Source organism: Gekko japonicus, unplaced genomic scaffold (assembly GCF_001447785.1).
Source record: "Gekko japonicus isolate JY-2015 unplaced genomic scaffold, Gekko_japonicus_V1.1 scaffold4839, whole genome shotgun sequence".
NCBI classification, from domain to species: domain Eukaryota; kingdom Metazoa; phylum Chordata; class Lepidosauria; order Squamata; family Gekkonidae; genus Gekko; species Gekko japonicus.
This window is the reverse complement of record NW_015169328.1, coordinates 4,083-21,496: the sequence shown is the minus strand read 5'-3', so window position 1 is coordinate 21,496 and position 17,414 is coordinate 4,083. Positions and strand designations below refer to the sequence as shown.

Sequence of the window (17,414 nt, the reverse complement as noted above, 5' to 3'; positions counted from 1 at the left end):
AAGGTCCCTCCCAACGCTAACATTCTATGACTCTATGACTAACCAAATGACAGGTTAATAGTAGCGTGTGAGCTTTTGAGTTCACCTGAAACCTTCAACAGACCGGACGTTCTTATATATTGTGCGTGTTCTTGGGAAGGAGAGTTCATCCTCTTTTCGGATTCCTCTCCGCCTGGAGGAGGTTTGGCTCGGTGACCCAAGAGGTCCTTTCCAATTACCACGGCATCCAAGTGTTTTGCTTTCGAGGTGCTCTGAAAAACGGACTGGGAAACTCCCTTGTGCTCTTCCAGATTCCAGCGGGGCTGCAGATTTTCTTCCCTCCACCCTCCACCCTCTCTCGCTCTCCTTTTTTTCTAATGTGTCAGCTTTTAATTGTTGACTCAAGAAAGGGAGACGAGAATCGTTTGTCTGGTTGGCTCGCTGAGCTCCGCTTTCGGGAGCCCCTTCCCAGCTCAGCTCAGCTGACCCAGGAATATCGCATTACAGAAACAAAGCCACAGAAGCCGAACATGCTTGGAGCTGGGGGGCCACAGTGGGAGGGCATCTGGAGTTCTGGCCCTGCTAGTGGACCTCCTGATGGCACCTGGGTTTTGGCCACTGTGTGACACAGCTTGCTGGAACGGAAGGGCCACCAGCCTGATCTAACATGGCTTCTCTAATGTTCTTATGTCTGGGGCAGTGATCCTCTGTAGGTTTGGTCCTTCGGGGGCAAGAGTGGGAGGGCTTCTGGAGTCCTGGCCCCGCTAGTGGACCTCCTGATGGCACCTGGGTTTTGGCCACTGTGTGACACAGAGAGCTGGACTGGGTGGGCCATTGGCCTGATCCAACATGGCTTCTCTTATTGTGTTCTTATGAACATCTCTGGACAACTGCCCTGTTCACACCCAACCCCACTGGCCCCTGGTGGCAGAGGGTCAGAACCTTCTAGGTTAAAAATAATAAGCACCCCCATCCCTTTAGAGAGCAGGGGTCCCCAACCCTTTTAGCAGCATTGCCAGTTTCCAGGTGGTGAATGGAGATATCCTGGCATTACAACTGCTCTCCTGGCAACGGAGATGCGTTCAGCTGGAGACGATGGCCATTCTAAGGCAGGGCTCGTTATTGGCTGCCCTCATTCAAATGAAGTTGTTTTCCAATTTCTGAAAAGCTCAGCAGGCACCATGGGAAATACTCGGCGGGCACCCTGTTGGGGAACCCTGCTTTAGAGGCCTTCCTTGCAAAACCATCATTTTTTTTTTAAAAAGCAAACAAACCGACCAAACATACACAACTTGCCAAAGACGACGCACACAGATTAACTGCAACACCAGGATCTCAGGGACATAGGAGCCCCCCCCCCATCAGTCTAATCACCATTATCTCCTCTGACCATGTTCTAAAAGGGAAACTGAAGCTCTCCAGTGCAGCATCCCAGGACAGACACAATGGAGGACCTCTCGTTAACCTCCCCTGAATTAACAGATCCGTCACCACACAGCCTTGGCCTCGTGCCCTGCCTCCTTTCTCTCCACCTGCCCCTGCCCAGTAAGTAATGTTATACCACGCTGTCCGCCAAGCGAGGAACCTTCGTTGGCTCTGCAGCCGTGACTTGCAGAACTTCGTTTCCTGCCCAGTAACCTGGCAAAGACGACAGACGGGTGGAGAACAGCGGGTCATCCTGCAGAGACCTAAACCCATGGGAAAAGCGCAAACTCTGTCTTCATATCCACTAGAATGACACAGGGACCCAACAACATCAGCCACACCGTTAAGAGCTTATTCCTCTGTATGCCCTCTTAACGTGGTCTGTGCCACCATGCACTCGCAATTCCTGCCTGCCGTTCACACTAGCCAAACTAGACTCATAGAGGGATGAGAACACAACAGAAGCCATGTTGGATGAGGCCAGTGGACCATCCAGCCCAACACTCTGTGTCTCACAGGGTCCAAAACCCAGGTGCCATCAGGAGATCCAGCAGTGGGGCCAGGAAGACACTAGAAGCCCTCCCACTGTTGCTCCCCCAAACACCAAAAATACACAACATCACTGCCCCAGACATAACGTTCCATCTATACCTTGTAGCTAAGAACCACTGAGGGAAATAATCCCATACATGCTCAGAAACCAGTGAGGGAGCATTTCAACACCACTGCTCATTCCAGACTTAACAACTGCAATACTTCAGCAGAAGAGTTTCAAAGGAGCATGCACCCACCAAGATAAAGCTGTGATGGAAATCTTAGGAACATCAGAACAGCCCTGCTGGATCAAACCAGTGGCCCGTCTGGTCCAGCATCCCGTCTCACACAGTGGCCAACCAGGTCCTCTGGAGTGCCAACAGCAGGGCATAGAAGCAAAGGCATTCCACGAGAATAACATCAGAAGAGCCCTGCTGGATCTGACCAGTGGTCCATCTAGTCCAGCATCCTGTCTCACACAAAGTGGGCTCCAGCTTACAAAAATTTGCTCCAATTAAGGTTTTTCTGACGTCATCCAGTTTTGATTTCTTCCAATCAGGTCAGGAGGAACTAGCGCTGTTCACATCATGGCACTCTCTGATTCCTGGGAGTTTCTCAGAGCCAGTGGACTCCCATGGGAAGGGGCCTTTGCTCAGTGGTCCCAGGTTCAATCCCCGGCATCTCCAGTTAAAAGGACCAGGGAGTAGGTGATGAGAAAGACCTTGGCCTGAGACCCTGGAGAGCTGTAGAGAGGGGCTGTGGCTTAGTGGTAGAGCATCTGCTTGGCATGCAGAAGGTCCCAGGTTCAGTCCCCGGCATCTCCAGTTAGAAAAGGACCAAGCACTAGGTAATGGGAAAGACCTCTGCCTGAGACTCTGGAGAGCTGTAAAGAGGGGCTGTGGCTCAGTGGCAGAGCCTCTGTTTGGCATGCAGAAGGTCCCAGGTTCAATCCCCGGCATCTCCAGTTAGAAAAGGACCAGGGAGTAGGTGATGAGAAAGACCTTGGCCTGAGACCCTGGAGAGCGGCTGCCAGTCTGAGTAGACAAGACTGAACTTGATGGACCAACGCTCTGATTCAGAATAAAGCAGCTCCATGTGTTTTCGTGGCTTAGCTAAATTGATTATGGAACATTTTATTTTAACATGATGAATAAAATATTTTAAGACAAGGTGTTCAAATATTTTCCAAATCATTTCTAAAAAATATGTATGGTATCAGATTGATCTAATTTCTGTGCACTGAGGACAAGCAAGTCCTAGGTTACAAACTGAACTCTCCAATGCAAGAACAAGATGCATTTCTTCCTTTAGGAGGTGCGATTGTCAGAAGAAAATAAAAAAGTTTCAGTTTTGTTTTTGCATGTGGGTGGGTATTCTGTTTGTAATAATTGTTTGGATACACTATATTTTTAATATGCTAGTTGTGATAATTTCATGCCAAGTAAAAATGTCCATAGTCAAATTTTATGTTCCTAAAGTAACAGAATGACTCTCAATCTAGAAAAGACAAAAGAAATGCTAATGTAGCATTTTTTTCCATTTTCCCGAAAAATTCCGTTTTTTTCCGGGGAAAAAAACAAGAATTTTTCCGAGCTTCAAAATTTCCGGAAATTTCACATATCTAGGCTTAGCAAAGGGACTACACAACTCCCAGGAGGCTTCATAACTTCCTGTACTTCCACACAGCTCCCCGCACGGAGTGTTGCATTTGAGAAACTCAGTGCCAAGAGTCTGGGTTTTAAAATCTGAACTCCTAGCTTGGTGCCCGTATCCTCCCCCCTTTCAAAAATTCAAATGTCGCCACAGAAGCATATGGAGCTCCCAACATTTGATTCCAGCTGGCAGCAAAACGTCTCTTCAACTGTCCGGGGCTCACTTTACCTGCCCTTCCGTCCCCCCAGTGTGAACCGTGCTCATTTGTCAATCTCTGACCTCACTTACCCTCTTTCTCCCCCCAGGCTCGACTACGGGAATCGATGACCGCTCCATTCCAGGGGATGAGTCACTTTCTTTTGTGAGTCACTCAGCACGATCATGGTGCTTAGTTAATATTCCAAGTTACTCTTCGAACTTTCTGCATGCACAATTTGCGCCAACCTCTCTGGGTGGAGAATTTGCCCTGATGGAATTCTGACAAGTTTTTACTTTTTACAGCCTATTTATCCCATGGTTAAGACGCTGAACTGCAGGCCGGAAGGTCGGTAGCTCGGCAGTTCGAGACCCGAGTGTCGCATGATGGAGTGAGCGCCCGTCTCTGGCCCCAGCTCCTGCCAACCTAGCAGTTCGAAAGCAAGAAATTGCAGGTAGATAAATAGGTACCACTTTGGTGGGAAGGTAACAGTGTTCCGTGCGCCTCGGCGTCTAGTCATGCCGGCCACATGACCACAGAAATGTCTTTGGACAGCACTGGCTCTTCGGCTTGGAAACGGAGATGAGCACTGCAACCCTAGAGTCGGATTCGACTGGCTTTCAAGCAAGGGAAACCTTTAACTTTACTTTTACTGCCTCTAATGCTGCTCATCAGGGGTCTCCAACCTGGTGCCCGTGGGCGCTATGGTACCGCTAGCACCTTTCCTGGTGCTTGTAAAGTGTTTCTAGGAAGTGGGCGGGGCTAGGTGGGGCACTTGCCCAGCAGGGCTCCTGATTGGCCGTGCAGTTTAAAAGGTATTGCGTCAAACAGAGTTTCTGCCTGAAAGGTCAAATTGTTACTATCAGCGTTATGTACAACCTCACTCCCTGACATGTGGTCCTCCTGCAGCAGCTGTTTTGTGACTGGCTCCACCTCCTGCAGCAGCCGTTTTATGACTGGCTGCATCTCCAGTGGCCGCCATTTTGTGTCTGTATCCGCTGCTCTATTTCACACTTTCAAAGGTGCCCACAGGCGCAAGAAGGCTGGGGACTCCAGCGAATATGGAAATGGTTGTGGTCGACAAGCTTGTATGACATCAATAGATTTGTTAGATTCAGGTGGGTAGCCGTGTTGGTCCGAAGCGACAGAACAATGCCCAGAGAAAGTAAAACAACAAAGAGGAAAGTCTTGTGATACCTTAGACCAGGGGTGTCAAACATGCGGCCCGGGGGGCAGATCAGCCCCCCGGAGGGCTTTTCTCAGGCCTGCAGTGGAACTGGCTGTCTTCTGCTGCTTCCTCCAGTTCTGCTGCTGCTGCATCATCGTAGGTTTGCAGCTTACAGGTACACACCTGAACAGCATACTCAAGATTGCAACAGCACAGACATTTTGATGCAGTAATTCAGAGCAAGAGGTGTCAGTTATCAGGCATTGTTAAATCAACAAAATATTGCAAGAGTGCTAATGTTTTAAGCATGTTTTTATTTTAAGTAAAAAAACCACCTTTGTGTTTGTGTCTCCTTTATAAAGTTTATATCTCCGCATACATTTTATGACACACATGGCCCGGCCCAACAATGTCTCATTTATGTCAGATCTGGCCCTCATCACAAATGAGTTCGACACCCCTGCCTTAGACTAACCAATTTATTGAACGAAGTCTGAGTCCAGTGGCACCTTTAAGACCGACAAAGTTTAATTCTGGGTAGAAGCTTGGGCATATACACAGAAGCTTATACCCAGAATTAAACTTTTTTGGTTTTAAAGGTGCCACTGGACTCAGACTCTGTTTAATAAATTTGTTAGTCTAAAGTATCACAAGACTTCCCCCTTTGTTGTTTCACTCTCTCTGGGCATTGTGTGGATTCTGGAGAGGTATCAAATTAATGCAGCAGATCCCTGAGCATGATAACAGATCCCTGAAACAAAGAGTGCAGGCGTCTAACCCTCAAGCTCTTGCAGACAAACCATTAAAACAACGGGACCTGCAACCTGGAGACTGGTTCCCAGCTCACCTGAACAGGTTTTCTGCGCCCGCACGCATCCTCATCTCCTTGTTGATCTGCTGGTTAATTCGCGCCCGGCGATGCTGCAACTTGCTCCTCTGCGTCTGGGCCAATGGGTCGCAGCCCTACGGAAGAGAAACCCGGTTTTTAAAAAACACGACTTGGTTTGGAGAGTAGCCCACCTGTTTTCAAGCCTGTAATATGAAGGAACAGAACCTTGCTTTGTTGTTTGAATACTGGATATTTCAAGACAACATGATTTAAATATGATAGAGAAATGGCGAGGCCTCCTGGCTCCAGACGACGATGACAAGAAGAAGGTGGAGGAGAATAAGGAGGAGGAGGAGGAGGATTTATACCCTGCCCTTCACTACCCAAAGGTGTCTCAAAGCGGCTTACAAACTCCTTTCCCTTCCCCTCCCCACAACAGACACCCTGTGAGGTAGGCGGGGCTGAGAGAGCTCTTGACAGAAATGGCTCTTTTTCAAGAACACCTCTTATCAGAGCTACGCCTTGCCCAAGGTCATCCAGCCAGGTGCAAGTGGAGGAATGGGAAATGAAACCCGGTTTTCCCAGATTAGAGTTCGCACACTTAACCACTACACCAAACAGAGTAATCCCCAGGGCTTTTTTGTAGAAAAAGCCCAGCCAGTGGGGCTGAGAGAGCTCTTGACAGAAACGGCTCTTTTCCAAGAGCAGCTCTTATCAGAGCTACGGCTTGCCCAAGGTCATCCAGCCAGGTGCAAGTGGAGGAGTGGGGAATCAAACCCAGTTCTCCCAGATTAGAGTCCGCGCTCCTAGCCACTACACCAAACAGAGTAATCCCTATGCCTTACCTCTCCCATTTATTAAATTAGGACTACAGAAGGACGTTTACACTAAGGCATTGGGATGTACTCCCATCTGCAATCCTGGAAGAAATATTTAACAAGAAAAGATATGCCCCTGTTGTGCAGATGGTATTGAGTCTGTAGAACATGTAATTTTTTATTATAAAGCATACAACATCCACAAGTCTCTTCCTTTCCCTAAGACACTCCCTCTCTCTCACACAGGCAAAGAATCTGCTTTTAAAGAAAATTGCTATCATTTAGCCGGGCAGAAGTTACTTACCGGGTGGCTAGGTTCGGATGGCTTGCCCTAAGAATCAGAAAATCTATAGTACCTCGAAAAGAGGAGAATTAAGATTAAGTTTTATTAATGTTAACCATTATGGTTTTGATGGTGTTTTTATAACCAGTCTTAAAATTCTGTTCCTATTTTACTTCTTCACCCAAAGAGTGATTAACACATGGAACTGACTGCCACAGGAAGTGGTGGCGGCTACAAGCATGGACGGCTTCAAAAGGGAATTAGATAAGCATATGGAGCAGGGGTCCATCAGGGGCTATTAGCCACAAGAAATAGATAGTGGGTCCAGGACACTAGAAGCCCTCCCACTGCTGCCCCCCAAGCACCAAGAATACAGAGCCCCTTGCCCCAGACAGAGAGTTCCTATCTAGACCTTGCGGCTAATAGCCACTGATGGACTTCTGCTCCATATGCTTATCTAATAATTCCCTCTTGAAGCTGTCCATGCTTGTAGCCGCCGCCACCTCCTGTGGCAGTGAATTCCATGTGTTTATCACTCTTTGGGTGAAGAAGGACTTCCTTTTATCCGTTCTAACCCGGCTGCTCAGCAATTTCATTGAGTGCCCAAGAGTTCTCGTACTGTGAGAAAGGGATAAGAGTACTTCTTTCTCTACCTGCTCTATCCCATGCATAATCTTATAAACCTCGATCATGTCACCCCTCAGCCGTCGTTACTCCAAGCTAAAGAGCCCCAAGCGTCTTAACCTTCCTTCTTAGGGAAAGTGTTCCAACCCTTTTATCATTCTAGACTAGATGGACCACTGGTCTGATCCAGCAGGGCTCTTCTGATGATCTAATGAAGGCCTCGGCCTCTGTGCCCTGTTGCTGGCCCTCCAGAGGAATTGGTTGGCCCCTGTGTGAGGCAGGATGCAGGACCAGATGGACCCTCACTGGTCTGACCCAGCAGGGCTCTTCTGATGTTCTTCTCAGGGGAAGGCCTTGGTCTCTCTGCCCTGTTGTTGGCCCTCCAGAGGAACTGGTTGGCCACTGTGTGAAGCAGGATGTTGGACCAGATGGGCCACTGGTCTGATCCAGCAGGGCTCTTCTGACATCCTTAATCTGCTGCGCCCACATCGGGAACGGGCTTTGGGGTGAAGGAGAACTAAAGCAGTGAATCCCGCTGAAGATTCTAGACTCATCCTGGATCTTCTGTGCTCAGTAGGCTAGAAGACTGAGACTCCAGGTCAAAACCCAGGACCGAAGCAATTCCAAGTCAGAGAATCTTGAGAATATTGCTGGTGCTAAAACTCTGAGTGTCCAGCATAACCCCATTCCCTTTGCCCCGGCGGCTACCCGAGACAAGAGTTCATCGTGCAGCACAAAGAAACGTAGGCACAATAGCCGAGTCAGCATAATGGATACAGCACTCATCACCTTTTCTCGGCATGGGAGCGGAGCTGCCTCGCATTGCTCCGTTCCCTGTCATTTTAGAAAGTCAGTGTCACAGGGCAGGGGGAGGGGAGGTGACATTCGTATGAACCTTTGTGGGAGGGACTGAGGGGGGGTTATTCGGGCACAACGGTCAAGTTTCCATGTCTGTGCGCATACAGATTTGCAGCTCAGACCAGAATCCCTCGGATCTTGTGTGCGGAAGAAAAAAAGCAAGTTTCCTCTAGAGCAGGGTCACCAACCTTTTTGAGCCTGGGGGGGACATTTGGAATTTTGAGAGCAGGTGATGAGCTCCACCTGCCAGAAATGGCTTCCACAGAAGAAGAAGAGGAAGAAGAGGAAGAAGAAGAGAAAGAAGAATATGAGGAAGAAGAGGAGGAGATTGGATTTATACCCCGCCCTTCACTCGGCATCTCAGAGCGGCTTACAAACTCCTTCCCCTTCCCACAACAGACACCCTGTGAGGTAGGTGGGGCTGAGAGAGCTCTTTCGAGGACTGCTCTTGAGAGAACAGCTCTGACAGAACTATGGCTTGCCCAAGGTCATCCAGCAGCTGAGAGTGGAGGAGTGGGGGAATCAAACCCGGTTCTCCCAGATTAGAGTCCGCGCACTTAACCACGACGCCAAACTGGAAGGTGGAACCAACCCCCAAAATGGCTTCTGCAGGGGGTGGAGCCAAATGAAATACCTTCTTCCTCACTGCTCCAGGGAAGAAGGAAGGCCTGAAGGAGGAGTGGAACCACATGGACAATGAAAAGCCCAGGTGCTTACCAGCTCTCCTGATCACAGAATCATAAAGTTGGAAGGGATCTCCAGGGTCATCTAGTCCATCCTCCAGCGGGAAACCATCGCAGCTGAATGAAGGCAGCCAATAAGAAGCCCTTCTTTACAACAGGTCCAGCCCACTTTTTGAAAAGCTTGGTGGGTGCCAAGGGGAGTACCAGCATAACCCACGCGCCCACGGGCACCACGCTGGGGAACCTGGCTTTAAACCACACATGGCACACAGGAACATATTCCTCTCTTCTTTCCGCTTTGGAGAGACTAAGGGCACAAACCAATGGAAAGTTCTCTTGCACAAACCCTGCGGAAATGAATGGGAGGCGTATGTTTCAATGGGACTAGCCACCTGAGAGCAGAGATGTAAAACTCCCAGAAATTTTGAAGCCATGGGGGGGGGGAACATTTCTCCCCCCAGGGAGAGGGGAATGGAATTTTTTTTTTGAAAAACTGAAGTATATGCAATACTTCCATTCCTAATCAAAACTAAACCTGCTTTGCAGCCTCATCATAAAAGGCATCATTTAAAACTTAGTTAGCATATAAAGTGTATTAATTGGCATATTTGTGGAATTTAAAAGTACAAATGCCTTGACTGTTTGCAAAATTGCAAACATAACCAAAGTATATCAGAGATACAAACTGCTGCACCCTGTGCTATCTTAGCACATTTGACTCATTCCAAAAAGAAAAAGAATCCAATTTATAGGACAGGATTTCTTTTTTTTTCCCTTTTCAATTTATAATTTTTATTTTTCAAAAGTAAAATTAAAAGAACATTAACCAAAAAACAGTGCATGATACATTCAAGTACAGGAATAGTCCAAAAAGGTCCAAAGACCAACAAACTATGTACAAAAGATATCAACCGATCAGGTGCATTATTGTACCCTTCTTTGCAATACTAGAAGGACAGGACTTCTTGACGAACTCCCCAAATTTCCCGTTTTCCCAACAGAAACATTATTTTTAAAGTCCCAGACATTTTCTTGCGATATACTTTGAGTGCATAAAACCATGTCTTAGAAAACATTTAACTCATTCCAAAAGAAAAACAAAAAGCCACTCCTTGTGAGACTTGATGTGCTTTCCTGAGTCCCTTGGCATGAGCTGGGCCAAGCGCCCTGGATCACACCCAAAGAGGGGGCTATCAATTTTCTTCGGCCCTCTCTCTTCGGCCAGTTTGGTGCAGTGGTGAAGAGCGCGGACTCTAATCTGGGAGAACCGGGTTTGATTCCCCACTCCTCCACTTGCACCTGGCTGGATGACCTTGGGCAAGCCATAGTTCTGATAAGAGCTGTTCTTGAAAGGGCAGTTCCGGAAAGAGCTCTCTCAGCCCCGCCTCCCTCCCAGGGTGTCTGTTGTGGGGAGGGGAAGGGAAAGGAGTTTGTACGCCGCTCTGAGACTCCGAGTGAAGGGCGGGGTATAAATCCAATCTCCTCCTCCTCCTCTTCTTGTATCTTTAAGAACAGGCAGCAAGTCGGCAAGCCAAACTTTCCTTATTTGTTTGACTTAACTTCCAACTTAGTTTCCCAAATTTGCTCAAGGCGGGTGTTATGTCTTAAGTTAATAAAGCAACGTTTCGCTTAAGCATAAGTTCTATTACAACAAAGCAGTGTCTGGATTGGAGAACTAACCAATCAGAGAAGCCTATGCTTTCGTCGGGAGCCACTCTCATAGGTTCCAAGCACTGTAATTCTATTGGACGTTACCTGCTTGTTGTGTGTGTTTACCCCTATTCAAATCGTATATAAGCCAGCCTGGTTACAGGCACTTTTGTCTTGAAGTCTCTGTCTATTCTTGTGCTGTTATGAGCTGAATAAAGAAATCACTTGTTCAAGAATCTCAGTTCATAATAGCGGGTAATGGTTGTTTTAAAGAATCAAAATTGAAATAAAAACAACATTGCCGTAACACACATGCCGTAATCCACAAGGAGTGGATTTTTGTTTTTCTTTTGGAATGAGTTAAATGTTTTCTAAGAGATGGTTTTATGCATTCAAAGTATATTGCAAGAAAATGTCTGGGACTTTAAAAATAATGTTTCTGTTGGGAAAACGGGAAATTTGGGGAGTTCGTCAAGAAGTCCTGTCTTCTACTGAATTAGGCCCTCGGTCCAGCAAGGTCAGTATTGTCTACTCAGACTGGCAGCAGCTCTCCAGGGTCTCAGGCAGAGAGGGTCTTTCATATCACCAACTGCCCGGTCCTTTAAACTGGAGATGCCGGGGATTGAACCTGGGAACTTCTGCATGCCAAGCAGATACTCTACCACTGAGCCACAGCCCCTCCGCAAATGACCATATATGGATGTTTAGAAAGGAGCAAAACCCGTGTGATCCAGCCGTGGAGAAGTGCGGAGCCAGCAAAGAGAGAGGAGAGGGTTGAGAGACAGGCTCTCCACTGACCGTTATCTGGGATCGTCAATGTGCTAAACGCAGGGGCTGCCTTGAAAGGCCACCTTGAAGAGGACTGGGATCAGGTCAGCTAAAGAACCATCCACTCCCCACGTCAACCTTCCTGCTGTTTTACTCAGAAGTCGGCCCAGTTCTGGTTAACCGGGTTCCCTACTTCAAGACCATTACGTTCTTGGAGAGACAGGCTGGCACAGTTGGCAGGAGTTTTGGTTCAGACAGTAGCCTCCAGATTGGACTACCATAGCACATTTAATGTGGTATTTCTTCCCAGCAGTCCCTGCAACCAGTCGAATGGCTTGTGGGCGGCGTGGGGAAACCCATCCCGTAGGATTTGAACACCTTTGCAAAGCTACTGTGTTCCAGCCTCTTTCACGCATGCTGGATAATACTCTCTCAAGGCGCTTGAGCAATAGTTTGCAATGGAGCTTTGGGAACCTGACAGATAAGAAGAGGAGGAGATTGGATTTATACCCCGCCTTTCATTCGGAGTCTCAGAGCAGTTTAAAAACTCCTTTCCCTTCCCCTCCCCACAACAGACACCCTGGGTGGCAGGCGGGGCTGAGAGAGCTCTTTCGAGGACCGCTCTTTCAAGAACTGCTTTGAGAGAACTGGGATTGATCCAAGGTCACCCCAGCAGCTGCAGGTGGAGGAGTGGGGAATCAAACCTGGGTCTCCCAGATTAGAGTCCTGCTGCTCTTAACCACTACACCAAACTGGGTCTTGGCACCAAACAAGCACCAAAGTTTGTCCGAGCTTCGTATCCCACATTTAGCCCACCTAGCAGGATTGATTTGTCGCACAACAGCCCCGACAATTATAAACAGACGATCTCTTCAGATGTGAGACAGGGAAATATGGCATGTGTTGGTCAACCAGACAGCACGAGAGGCTCAACAAAGAATGCAGTCGGCACAGAATTATAAAATGATACACACAATAAATCAGGAGCCTCTGATGTTTTCTATCCTGTGAGCCCCTTTCACCTCCTGAGGGCACCTGGTATTTCTGGCCACTGTGTGACACAGAGTGTTGGACTGGATGGGCCACTGGCCTGATCCAACTTTGGCTTCTCTTAGGTTCTTATGTTCTTATGTAATGAATATCCACTGGGATGCTTTGTGCGAAGGTACACACATCCCTGAACTGTAAAAACCAACCACAAATCCACAACTGTTGATGGAGATATTTTATTAACCGTTAATATGTACACAGAAAAACAAATGTGAAATCTTGCAAAACGTAACGGCTCCTTCAGCCGGAAAAAAAATTACATAACTAGAGTGGTATAACAGTGAATAAGTAAATAAATAAATAAGTTGGACTCAGATCTGGGAAACCTTGGGTTCGAATCCCCACCCTGCCATGAAAGCTTGCTGGATGGTCTTGGGCCAGTCAGTTTCTCAGCCTAACCTACCTCACAGGGTTGTTGTGGATGATAAAATGAAGGAAAGGAGAACTTGTACATACTGCCCTGGGGATAGATTTCCTAAAAAAAATTATTTTTATTTGTTTAACTCATACCATGCCATTCTCTCCAGTGAGAACTCAAAGCAACTTACATCCTCCTCCTCTCTTCCGTTTCATCTTCACAACCACCCTGTGAGGTAGGACAGGCAGCATGTGTGCGACATAAGAGAAGCCATGTTGGATCAGGTCAGTGGCCCATCCAGTCCTACACTCTGTGTCGCACAGTAGCCAAAACCCAGGTGCCATCAGGAGGTCCACCAAGAGGACCAGAACTCCAGAAAACCTCCCACTGCTGCCCCCCAAGCACCAAGAATACAGAGCATCACTTCCCCAGACATAAGAACGTAAGGGAAGCCATGTGGGATCAGGCCAATGGCCCATCCAGTCCAACACTCTGTGTCACACAGTGGCCAAAACCCAGGGGCCATCCGGAGGTCCACCAGTGGGGCCAGAACTCCAGAAGCCCTCCCACTCTTGCCCCCCCCAAGCACCAAGAATAAAGAGCATTACCGCCCCAGACATAAGAACGTAGGAGAAGCCATGTTGGATCAGGCCAGTGGCCCATCCAGTCCAACACTCTGTCACACAGTGGCCAAAAATACCAGGTGCCCTCAGGAGGTCCAGCAGTGGGGCCAGATCTCCAGAAGCCCTCCCACTGTTGCCCCCCCCCCCAGCACCAAGAATACAGAGCATCGCTGAGAAACCCCCCCCCTGTCTCCCCCCCCCCCAGCACCAAGAATACAGAGCATCGCCCAACAGGCTTCCATGTCAGAACATGGATTCTAACCTGGGTCTCTCAGATCCTAGGATCTGACACTCTAACTGCTATACCAAACTGGATAAAAGCATGCCCCATAGAAAGGGCGCCATTTCTAGCCGTGGGAGTGGCAACAACTCCCTCCCCTCTGACACTCCATTGCTCACACGAGAAGAACACTAGCCTGAGCTACCGTTAGACGAGGGAAGGGGACAGCTATTGACACCAGAACCGCCTTTCGGGCTCAACCGCCCAGAGTCCAAATTGTTGGGAAATGACACTCACTTCCAAACCTAAAACAAAAACCAGATAGCAAATGGGCTGTGTGTTATAAAATCAGGGCCACGGGCCAGGCCGTGAGTCGCGAGCAGGAAACAGATGCATTCAGGCCTCGGCGGCGACAAGATAGCATTATCCAACCGGGGAGATAACAGCCCATCGCTGCCCTCCCCTCCGTCCGGTGGAATCGCCCTGGCAACCGCATCCCTATTTCAATGCATCCGGCGGACTGCGCCAAAGAAAAGTCCTTTTAGCCCTTTGTCAAGTCCAACCGCGCTCTCGTTTAGAACAACAAATAGACGATTATGCTGTTTTTCATCCCCCAACCTCCACCCCAGCCCTGAAAAAGTTGCTGTGTTGTGAGTCATCCTGGATAGCTGTGTTCCTGATTTGTTTGGGGGGGGTGTGGGGGGGGGAAGCCCTTTTGGTCTGGAGCGGCAGAACGACGTCTGAGTCCAGTGCAATGCTCCCTCTAAGCTGTGGAGCCTTGTGAGCAAAAATTCTACTTTGTGAGCTCCTGGCATTAAAGTTGTGAGCAGTGTTCCCTCTAAGCTGAGTGAGTGTGAGCTAGCCCACGGTTTTTTAGCCTCCGGCTCCCCCATTTTCTTCTTCGTTCAGGAAGGATGGGGCTCCAGAGCGAACTGATTGACGCAGCAGCCAAATGGCTCGCTCACAACTTTAGTGCCAGTAGCTCACAAAGTAGAATTTTTGCTCGCAGGATTCCACAGCTTAGAGGGAGCATTGGTTGTGAGCAAGTGATCTGGCTACTGTGTAAGTTTGTTTGCTCTGGAGCCATCCTTCCTGAGCTAAGACAGAAATCAGTGAGCCGGAGGCTAAAAAACTGTGAGCTGCCTCACACTAACTCAACTTAGAGGGAACAGTGGCTCCAGTGGCACCTCTAAGACCAACAAAGTTTTATTCTGGGCATGAGCGTCAGTGGGCACGCACGCTTCAGTGCCACTGGACTACAACTTTTGTTTCCCCAATTTGTTTCTTTTTCATATGGCATTTTATTTATGGCATTTTATTTATTTTACGGCATTTTTATTTCTTTATCTACTCATTTGACTCGTACCCCGCCCTCCCCGCCAATCCCACCCATGTCACAAAAAAACGAAGCTGACATTTGCAAAGATTTGACCGAGGAGACTCAAGGTGAGGAAGCAGAAAACGATGCACAAATGAAACAGAAAACAATTATTTTGCGCAAGGGAAAAGCCAAGTGGAAAAAGGATCCTTCAAGTCAAAATGGCGGCACTGCACAACATGGTAACCATCTCCAAGGCTACAACTTTGGTGTATGAGAACCGTATTCTTGATCTCTGAAGGATGACGCACTTCTCCTGCGATCCTTTACCATGTATGTCTTGTCTTTTCCTTTCTATCTGGGAGAACCGGGTTTGATTCCCCACTCTTCTGAATGCAGTTGCAGGTGTGACCTTGGGTCAGTCACGAGTTCTCTCAGAGCTGTTCTCTCAAGAGCAGATCTCGAGAGAGCTCTCTCAGCCCCACCTACCTCACAGGGTGTCTTTTGTGGGGAGAGGAGGGGAGGGGAAGGGAAAGGAGATTGTTAAGCCCCGCTGAGACTCCTTCGGGTTGTGAAGGACGGGGTATAAATCCAATCTCTTCTTCTCCCCTTCTTGGATTTGCCTGTCTCTTTATTTATTTATTTAATCATATTTATACCCCGCCCTCCCCGCAAATGGGCTCAGGGCGGCTTACACAGGCACAAAGTGCATACAATATATAAAACAGTTAAAATTCCATATAGATAAACGAGTTAAAATTCAATTCCGTCGGAGCACGACTAAAAACTCCCAACATCTTGCATAACAGAAGGGGAGGGCTAGGGCCGTAGATAGATGTTACTCGGCCCTCCGGCAGTATCGCTGTATAATGGAGCGGTGGTGGTAGTGGCGGCTCCTACTCAAAAGCCCGGCGGAAGAGCTCCGTCTTGCAGGCCCTGCGGAACTGCACACGGTCCCGCAGGGCCCGGATCTCCTCCGGGAGCTCGTTCCATCAGATAGGAGCCGCCACTGAGAAAGCCCTGGCCCTGGTAGCGGCCAGCCTGGCCTCTTTGGGACCTGGCACTACTACTACTACTACTACTACTACTACTACTACTACTACTACTGCTCCAAGACATGCTCTGTTTGGGGGGAAGAAAACCCCAGCTTCCTCATTAGATCCCCTCAAACTCTTCACACAGCCTCAATTAAGCTTGTAGGGCTCATCTTTCATATTTTGATCTATCTTAAAGTGAGGGTCAAGGAAAAACAGGCTGAGGTTCTCTGTACCTTCCCTCCTTCTCTTAGAGGAAAAAAACCTGGTCTCCTAACTTGTGTTATGTCGCCATTAACTTCCTGTACAAAAATCAGCTGCTGCAGACAATCCTCTGGAAGATTATGAGGATATTGATGCCACTGCTTTTGGCCTCAATTCTTACCTTAAGTTTATCTCTATTCTGAAGAAATGGAAATGGCTTCTAATGGAACTTTACCCCCTCTGTTAGACTGGCACTCCAATAATGCAGAGTGGGAACCCACCCAGTAGTAGAAGAAGAGATTGGATTTATACCCTGCCCTTCACTACTCAAAGGAGTCTCAGAGGGGCTTACAAATCTCCTTTCCCTTCCCCTCCCCACGATAGACACCCTGTGAGGTAGGCAGGGCTGAGAGAGCTTGCTCAAGAACTGCCCTTGAGGAAACAGCTCTAAAAGAACTTGTGACTGACCCAAGGTCACACCAGCAGCTGCATGTGGAGGAGTGGGGAAATCAAACCCGGTTCTCCCAGATTAGAGTCCGCGCTCCTAACCACTACAACAAACTGTCTCTCAGTACCTGTTTCAGGAATGTAATTTGCATATTGCAGTAGTGCGTGAACAGGGAAACATATGCATTTTTCACACAGGGACAGCTTCTTGTCATGCAAGTGAATGGAAACTGTACCTGCATGGGAAATCCATGGGCTGCCCTATTCACAACCTATGGTGTTCCTGACATGTTTAACTGGCAAGCTCCTGGGCCATGTAAACTGAAATCCAATTTAATGTCTGCAAAGGGCTTCTGTGTGCTGCAAAAACTAGAAGAACATGTGTTAGTATTAGGAGGTGTATGCACATATAGAAGAAAATACAAGTGGCAGACTTTTGGAGCAGTGTAATGATTTGAGCATCCGATTGGGATATGGGACCTCTGGGTTCAAATTCCCACTCTGCCACAAAACTTGCTGGGTGACTCTGGACTAGTCAATTTCTCTCAGCCCAGCCTACTTCAAAGGGTTGCTGGAAGGATAAAACAGAGGCAGGGAGAACCCCCATAAACGCTGTCCTGGGATCCTGGGAGAAAGGGTAGGATAAAGATGTACAGACAGCATATCATTAAGGGCTTAAGTATTAGGAATAT

At 48.1% G+C, this 17,414-nt stretch overlaps 1 protein-coding gene across 1 annotated transcript in view; it reads right to left on the bottom strand.

Moving 5' to 3' along the window:
• RHPN1 (rhophilin, Rho GTPase binding protein 1) overlaps window positions 1-5,918 on the bottom strand; it is a gene marked incomplete at its 5' end in the record, with an annotated part of 42,271 nt that extends 36,353 nt beyond the window's left edge. Inside the window, one exon of the mRNA XM_015416631.1 lies at window positions 5,803-5,918. Coding sequence (XP_015272117.1) covers window positions 5,803-5,918 — 116 coding nt within the window. The remainder of the gene's footprint in view (window positions 1-5,802) is intronic.
• Window positions 5,919-17,414: the final 11,496 nt, after the last annotated feature.